This window comes from Belonocnema kinseyi, chromosome 10 (assembly GCF_010883055.1).
Source record: "Belonocnema kinseyi isolate 2016_QV_RU_SX_M_011 chromosome 10, B_treatae_v1, whole genome shotgun sequence".
In the NCBI taxonomy this organism is placed as follows: Eukaryota; Metazoa; Arthropoda; class Insecta; order Hymenoptera; family Cynipidae; genus Belonocnema; species Belonocnema kinseyi.
Genome location: NC_046666.1, coordinates 115,636,499 through 115,645,670, shown reverse-complemented (window position 1 = coordinate 115,645,670; position 9,172 = coordinate 115,636,499). Strand labels below are relative to the sequence as shown.

At 34.6% G+C, this 9,172-nt stretch overlaps 1 protein-coding gene across 4 annotated transcripts in view; it reads left to right on the top strand.

Annotated features, from left to right (window-relative positions):
- LOC117181670 (HEAT repeat-containing protein 6) overlaps positions 1-9,172 on the top strand; it is a 107,981-nt gene that overhangs the window by 44,163 nt on the left and 54,646 nt on the right. For all 4 annotated transcript variants that reach the window (XM_033374577.1, XM_033374575.1, XM_033374574.1 and 1 more), the window contains one exon: positions 4,527-5,355. In XM_033374577.1, the coding sequence (XP_033230468.1) occupies positions 4,527-5,355 (829 nt within the window). The remainder of the gene's footprint in view (positions 1-4,526; positions 5,356-9,172) is intronic.

Here is a 9,172-nt window from a genome sequence, read left to right as displayed (position 1 = left end):
GGCGCATACTTTGAATAAAATATTTGTTATCATTCTCTTGAAATAAATGTGTTTTTTTCTTGAAAAAATACCGGTTTCATATGTATACACCTGGTAAACCTGAGGCGAAAGGGGTGGATTGTCAGCCAATTACACTGCAGTCCCGCTATAGTGGCCGTCTCGAGTGTATCCTTAAATGACCTTCGTGATATCTCGGGACTCTCCATCCATAAACAATCAGGGCCGCCTGAACTATTTATGTTAGAGTTTCGTCTAAAAAATATGTTTTTTTCTTGTAATTTTGCCATTTTGATTTTGTAATATCATAATAAACGTGAAATTATCATTGTGGCCATTTTAATCGAAGAAAATTTTTTTTGGTCATTTCACGGTTTTTTCTTGATTCGAAAAATTTTTGCACGGTCGATATAAACTAAAATTTAAAGCACTTAAAGTGCAATTCTTGAGTTTTAAACTTTTTACATTGAAGTTTAAAAGTTTCTTAATTCCAAAGTTTTGTATTTTAATTCACAATAATTTACATGTATAAATAGAAGATGCCCTTACTTTGCAATTTAACCAGTTTAAATAAAATGTAGATAAAGTGCAAAATTTAGAATTTGTAACTTATAAATAGTAGATTTTGAAGATTCAGATTCAATTCCAAGAATAAAAAAAACTTTATTATTTTCAATGCTTTAAATTTAAGAATCAAGCAATAAACTTTCAAATTTTCAAAATTTTATTATTTTAAGCATTTTAAATTGGAAACACTTCGTCAATTACAAGTTAAATTATTTTAATTTCAAATAGTTAAAACATCCTTTACAAAATTGGATAACATTTTATTTCGAAATCTTGAGAAATCTAGATGTTGTTTTAAATTTTTACAAATTTAAAATTATTTTTAACATTCTTTTATAACTTCTAAATATTTTAATAAATGAGAAATAATATCTGTTTTTTTAAATTAAAATTTTCAACTTTAAACGCTTTTAATTTTTAATTTTGTAAGTCTTCAAGTCTGCATTTCGAAAATTTTCAAATGAAAGATGTAAGCTTTAATATTTTACTGTCATTGATCTTCTCATTTAAAAGCAGAGTTACTATATTTTTGTAAAAAGACTGTTTTAAGGCACGTAATTTCACTTCGTCTAAAAGCTCATATTTCTCTGAGAAAGATAAACGCTTCCTCTTGTTTTCCTTCCACAGCTTTGTAACGTATGGTTACAACTGGTTACAAAGAACCTAAGCACTGAAAGTGACTGAAAGCGAACTGAAGTGAATGGCCTGTGACATTTTTGTAACTGACTGAAACTGACTGAGACAGATGAGACGATTAACTACCTAGGGTAGTGCCTTCTTTTTTCATATACTCCTGCGCTGTAAGGAGTTGTTCCGCTGACCCCGCAGCGCCCCTCTCTCATCTTCTGGGACCACCTTGTCCTGTATAACGGGAACTTTTTTAGCGTGACTGCAGTGTAGCTATATCATTAGAGCTTTGCATATAATTTTTCCAAACTTCCGTTTTTCCTGGAGAGTAGAAAGTGTTACTAATTAGACCTATAAATAAATTTAAGTCACCTTAAAGTTCTTGTGATTATAGTCCTATGGCTATTCTCTGTTGTCTCTCTAAGATATTGGAAAAAATAGTCTACAGTCAGATGATTGATTTTTGGAAAGAGAAAATATCCCTAATTTATGTCAATCTAGTTATAGAAGTGGTTTTAGTACAGATGCATTATTGACATTAACTTATCAGAAGTCGTTTATTTTATCAGCAACCACTGTGTCGAACAGCTTGCCTGATAACATAGTTGAAGATGAGACTCTCTACTGCTTCAAAAGCAGAATGTCTAAATATTTAGAGAAAAAAGAAGATTAAAAATATCGGATAATGTAATAAGTGTTTTGTCAATTTAAGTGAAGATTGTTATTGCTAGAGTGAATAGATTACCGAAGTTGTGAAACGCAGGATGAAGTATGGAATTCAGTGAGCTTACACATGTATGTTTTATTGTTGATTCCCCAAGGCTGAAAAGTATGAGATTATTGCATAATGATTTACACTGAGTGAATAATTAGTAGCTCGTATGCATGATAAGGTACAATTAAAGATGGGAAAACTGTATTTATAAGAAATAAAATTTACAATGGTATGGAAGCTTTTAATGTGTTCCCTTACATTTTTCTTGCACCTTCTTTTCCTATTCCTTTACACACACCCCATATGCTGAATATAGCAATTGACCGTAAATTAACCCATCGGACTTTCAGAACTTGATTGTGAATAAAGTAGTAAGTTAACGAGATCTCAATACTAATTAACATTGTCCGATAATTAAACTAAAATGATCATCGTGATAAAACGGTGACCGCGGTACTTTGACAGTTGACGTGTAAAATTATAGCGCATTACACTAGATATATAAGATGTTAAGTTGTTGACAAAGGTGTCATAATATTCTTGTAGATGGATGTCAAAATGTCAGTCAATTGACTGTCATTCCATCTACAAGAGTATTACACTAGAAACGATTTGACCGATGATACTATATGTGTCGTAAAGATACATAGAGCTTTGAATTTACATGAGACGGTGAATTTATTAATAACATTGCATTTACCATTTTATGTGTGATTTTAATTGACTGAATGTAGAAGTACTTGATAGAGAGCGAAATTACATGCAGTATGTTAGTGCCACCGATCGAGACTCATTTCCCTAGGAGAATTTAGACGAGCGATATTAAGGTTAATGCGTGCATGGCACGCCCTACAGCTTTCATCGGGAATGTCTTTGCTCAAAATGTGGCGAAGGTATGTTGGAAATGACACCGTCTGGACATGCCAAAATGAAACCCTTCATGCCAGACTTCAATCCGAGTGATTCACAAAAGCTGTTCACAAAAGTTTTTCTCCTATACTTTCTTAATCCTGGCTTTCAGGAGATAGTACTCGAGATAAATCAGATTTGATGCATTTTTTCACCCCTGATACTGAAGTTAAGTCCGAGTGTTTCAGCAGCCTTCTTCACTGCTTTGTACAGAAACGCTCCTTTGCCCACTTCTTCGTGCTTCTTGATCTTTTGTTCATGTGCACAACCTTTCATGTCCCGATATCAAGGGATTTGAGCTTGTTCCTCGTCCATAGAACATCTCCAAATGAATACAGTACTACTAGAACGGCAAGCATGTTCGGTGCAGATACTTTGTTCCTCGCCGACAGTTCGGAAAGCCAAATCTGCCGGATGAGATATTTGTATCTGCTTCGGATACTTTTTTTTTATATGTGTCACATCCTGAATGCGGCTCTGTGGCACGCCTAGGTGTGTATATGTCTCTTCAGCTCAAAGGTGTCGTTAAGCGCTTCAGTCGACGAGCTCAGGGTGTTCAGGGATGCCATTAGGTTTTCCTTTCTTCAAATAAACCTTAGCGCATTTGTCTCACCTAAGTTCTATTCCTATTTTCTTAGTGTATTGTTCGACAATCCCGAGAGCTAGATAAAGAAGCTAGATAAAGAAATTTTATAGCATTATCTAAATTTTAATTTCTCTAACTATTTATCATCATTCATAAGAAAGAACACGTTTTTCATTTAATGAAATTAGAAATATGACGATCAATTTACAGTTTAAAATGCTCCAATTAAGTAATGCATAAATCATGGAAAAATGCATGACAATATAAAAAATATTTCTCATTCACTGGACAACAAATATTGTTATAAACGAAGCAAATGCCGAATCAAGTTCAAGTTAGATAGCTTCTACACTGGAAGACGCAGAATCGTTCGGGGACGAAATACGTTGTTTTTCAGAGGAAATTAGGTGATACATATTTCGCCATTTGCAACAATAATGTCTTCCAAGAACTTATGCGTATTTAAATTTTGTGCTTTGGTCTTTCAAAAAGACACAAATTGTTTTTTCTTAACCCATGTCCATTGCGAGCCAGTAAAGATACATTTTTCATGTTCCAATTGATTCTTATAGTCTTTCTCTCTTTCGTGATACGCAAGAGGGTTTGAAGAATGATTAAAATGAAGAAAATGTCGGCATTTTATTTTAAGAAATTAGTACACGATTTTCTTAAAGAACCAAACATTGTATTTTTTCAGTTGTTTGATTAGAATTTGAGCTTTGAACAGGAATGTACTTTGTGAGTTGTAGCATACAGTTTAGAGATTGGAAGCATGCCGATTTTCACTCAAAAGCCAAGCAGGCCGCTTTCTCAAGTTACCAATCACAGCCAAAATTTCAAAAAGGTTAATTAATCATCCTACTCCCATCTCTATTACGCTATCAGAATTTCCAACCATCTCCCCATTGGTTCGGCCTTTCATTACTTACCATCGGGACTCATCAACTGACTCCTCTCCCTCTTCTCCCCTCCCTAATTTCTCTCCCCTGTATAATTTCCTGGGCCGCACCCTGGATCGTTTCCGGATTTAAGTTGGAATGGCCAATGTTAATTTTTCAAAATATAATTCTTTGAAGAAATTTCATTCGATAACTTCATTTATCATAACATTTGTTTGATTTTCAGATTATGTGCAGTTGTGTACGCATTTTACGAATTATAACGTCTGAGAAAATTATGATCAACTCTTCAGATAAAATTGGTGAAATTTTAGGTATAATACAAGCTTTGATGTTTTATGGTATCGATGATTATCCATGCGGAAAGCCACAAAACCTTCGCCCAGCAGCTCTGAGTTTACCAGAAAGTATTCCAACAAATTCTGGAAAAAAAAATGTAAAGACTAACAAGGCAAAGTCCAGAAAGCAAGTACCTAAGAAATCAACATTTGATGTTACCAATGAGACATTAACTAATTCTAAAGTATTAAGTAAATTATCTAGCGATTCTGATACTTCAGATACAGAAGCCTCCAGTAGCATAATTCCAGCAGAATGGAGGGTGCGGATGGAAGCAGTTAAATTATTTCACAACATTGTTTTAATCGTACCAAGCCGTGATTTGTTTGGTTATTGGACTCAAATTGTTGCTACTGGCTCAAAAACCAATTCTCGAGTAATAACAACACTTATTTTAAAAGAAACTTCTTATAAAGTACTACAGATTGCATTAAATACACTCTCTGAACTTCTTAGAGGAGCAAGAACTATTTTAGGACATGCTGAAGATGTAAAATGTACATCTTTCATTACATTCTTTTCTATGGTCAGTTCTGTGATCAAAGAATTGCACTACACAATATCACTATTCATGTGTACAGCGAGCAATATTACTATTTTGACACATGCTCTTAAGTGTGCAACAGCCCTAGCAGAAAGTACACCATATCACCGATTAAGCCCTGGATTGGCTTCAAGTTTAATCACAAACTGTAGATTTCACACGTTACACAAAGGTATACACTAAATAGTTCTAACAATTTAATTTAGGCTTATCAAAATTACATATCTTCAGTGTAGCTATTTATAATTAATTATAATGTATACAATACGATGCATAGAAAAACTTCTTTATTCGTAGCTATAATAAGGATGGAAACTTTGATTTATGAGTAAAATTTATTCCCCTAAATTTCTATTTTAAACAAATCGACTACCATCAAGATCTGGATCGCCAGCGGCTCCAGACAGGCTCGAGTTCAGATCATTCTGCGCACACAGCCGTGACCCTCCTACTCGTAGGGCTTAATAATAAACGGATCGCATCTCTTGCCGCTGAAGGCAGCGTATAAACGTGATCCTTCAGCGCCATCCATTTTCAGGGCTACTTGATTAGGCAGGTGAGTCGTTACACATTCTTTAGCAGATTCCGACTCCCATGGCTACCGTCCTGCTATCAGAAGCAACCAACGCCTTTTATAATATCACACAAGTGTCAACTTTGGCGCCTTAACTCTGTATTTGGTTCAACCCATGGCGCCGGATCTGCTTACCAAAATTGGTCGACTGGCATCATTTTGCATGAGTCTTCCCGAGAACATCGCCGACCAACAGCTGATCCGATACGTGCAGCCGGATACGATCCGTGCGCTTACAATGCAACGGAACAGGCAATTACCCAGGTCGTGAACTAACACCCCAAGGGTTACGACGTCTTAATAGGGGAGAAGTATACGCCGAGAATTCCGAACATACCGCAATCGACGCGTGCGTGAGACCAAAGTATCGAACATCGTGAACCATATCAAAGCCAAATTCGCTGATGATGAATCTCCCCATTCGCTCTTTTGGGTTTCTCTAGTTTAACCCTGAACGGCTTCTTGCACTCCTGAATTCTCTGTTTACAATTCTTTTTAACTGTACCTCGCGCTACATGTTCGCTATCGGTCTCTATGGAACTGGCACCCTTTACGGATGAGTGGCGGCATTCAAGATAGACTTGAACTCGGTGCAATATCACGTGATGTGACATTGCATTTCGAGGCAAAACAGAAGAGACTATTTATAATGTTAAAAGCATAACTAGCTGAGATTATCTTACATGTGATTGATCTCACTAAATTATTCAATCGGTAGTAGCGGCAGACGGTGTGTACTAAGGGCAGGGACGTTATCACTTCTAGATAAATTCTTTCACAAAAGCTAATTTAAATCCAGTCTATTTTTCGAGGTGAAACTTATGCAAATAGCACAAATTTTAGTCTACATGAATAAATACTGAATAAAAATTAAACGTTCTTCGAACTGAAAATCAAAAATATACGCTAGCAATCAAAATAAAACTCATGCTTTAGCTTTAATTTCAAGCTTTAATTTCCATGCAAGCAAAAAATATACACATTCGTTTATGTTTCTGATCAAATTTTAAACTTTTGGAAAACAACACTCAAAAATGGGTCAAGAATGATTAGAAATACATTCTTGGTGATTTCTTAAACAAATTGAGCTAATTCATTGAAAAATAGCCAAACCCGTAATTTGTCATTTTGTCAGGATATATTCTAAGCAAAATTTACAACTGCCCGAATCTATACTGCTCGAAAACTAAAAAAAAAAAAAACTAAAAAAAAACTAAAAAAAAAACTAAAAAAAAAAAAAAAGGAATCTGGCTCGTCTGCGATTTTCGTTCGCTGGAAAGTATGTTGGTAGTGTTTAAAGTTCTACAATGAGCAATATGAAATCTAATTCTTCATATGACAGCTCTTCACCTTTGTTGAAGTGGCTACAAACAAGTAAAAATTCAACTCCATCTATTACTGACGATAAGAAAAATGCTGAAAGTAAGTATTCCGGTGAGGATAATAAAAATTTTGTTTATGTAGGATCGGAGCTTTATACATATTTTTGTTGCTTGATTTTTACTTTGCTGTAACGTACTTAACAAAAAGAATAATCATACTTTCTAATAAAAACATATCAGTTATTCGGTTCGATTAGATTAGATTAGTACAACCGCTGCTAGCGAAGTATTTAAAAAAACAAATGATTCTATTCCAAAAAAAAATGTGAAGTTCAATCCATGTTTCCTATTTTTCCATAGCAACAAGACACATATGATACGTTGTAAATATTGTTTTGAATTTCCTGAAATTGTTAAACTGCATTCCCAAAACAGGAAAGTACCAGCTATTGCCTCTGAGAGTGACACGAAATACATAGAGCAAATAGCATTAACACATTTAGATTCAATCATGCACAAAGAGTGCCAGAAAGCATACCAACAATCCAAACTAAATGCAACAGAAGTCATGAAAGTTACGCCTATTGGCCAATTTATTCAACAAGCCAATCTAGCTTTAGCGAATCACATTGGAAAGCTATTTATACACACGTATGGTAGCACGAAAAAATCGTCTTTTTCGGGTAATAACTTTCCAGCAAGAGTTGCCATAGCTCGTGCAGCTGAAAATTTTGACATCAACAATTATCCAATTACGGACTGCGAAGACAATTTGCAATATGTTTCACCAAGTAGCTATAGAGAGCTTTTACAGATCATTGTTGAATGCCATAGACCAGAATGGGAATTATTATTGAGCTCTTGTTTAGCGATTTCTCTGTGCTGCGATGGTTCTGTAGATCGCACGCAAATAGATAAGATATATACGAGTACAATGGCAAAAGCAATTACTACCAGTGGCAAAGAAGTGCTTTACTTTCTTGGAGCTGAATAACCCCAAGAAAGAGGGGCTAAAGGTTTGCTAGAAGCAGTAAAAAATGGATGTGAAAAGACTGTTGGTTCTAATTTTTTAAATAACCTCATGACAAAAATATCATCCCTCGTCACTGATGGGGCATCTGTGAATAGAGGAGAAGAAGCTGGGCTGTGGAAATTGTTTGAAGATTATTTGAGAACGATAGCCACAGATGACTCAATGTTTTTGACATTATTGAAAATTTGGTGTTCAGCGCATAGGTAAATAATTCTATTTATACATAGATTGAAGATTTTTTTTAAAATAAGATCACACTTGAGTATTCATTAAAATTTCATAATTCACAGGTTAGACTAAGCTTGGAAATCTGTTACTAAAACAATCAAAGAAGTGAAAAATATTATCAATGAATCTTCGTCGATGGCATCATTTTTTCATAAAAGTGGAATGAGGACCAATGAATTAAAAAGCAAAGCAAAAGAGAATAAAACTGTCTTGGTATCATTACCAACACGCTTTGAAATACGTTGGACTGAAAATACGTTTGATCTACTAGATGCTGTATTGACTTCGTGTTACACATTAGTTATATATTTTAAGAACTCCAAAGAGCCAGAAGCAGCCGGTTTTTATAAATTTCACACAGATAAAAGTAACTTAGAGTTATTATCGTTTCTCGCTGATACGTTGCAAGTATTTTCAAGATTTCAGCAAAATTTGCAAAAAGACGACACAACTTTGTTAGATATGATGCAGTAAAGAAGAAACTTTGAAAAAACAAATCAGTGAATCGATGGAGACTCATAACTTGTACGTCTCGGAAAGAAGAGATCCTAGTGCAATAAAAAATGAAGTCATACTATCTCTAATAAGTTTTACTGAAGATAGATTTAAAGAAGATGAAAACATTGTAAATATATTGAAGCGTTTTATCAACTTCGATGATACCTTGGATTTGAAAGAAGTTCACAATTGCATTGCAACAGATTTAGATATCTCTGCATTAGACTTGGAATATTCAGAAATTTTGCAAATGCCTATGCTTACAAGTTTGAAAGGCAAGCCTTTAATAGAAACCATTCAAAAATTGATTTCACTTGAACGTTATCCTCTGATT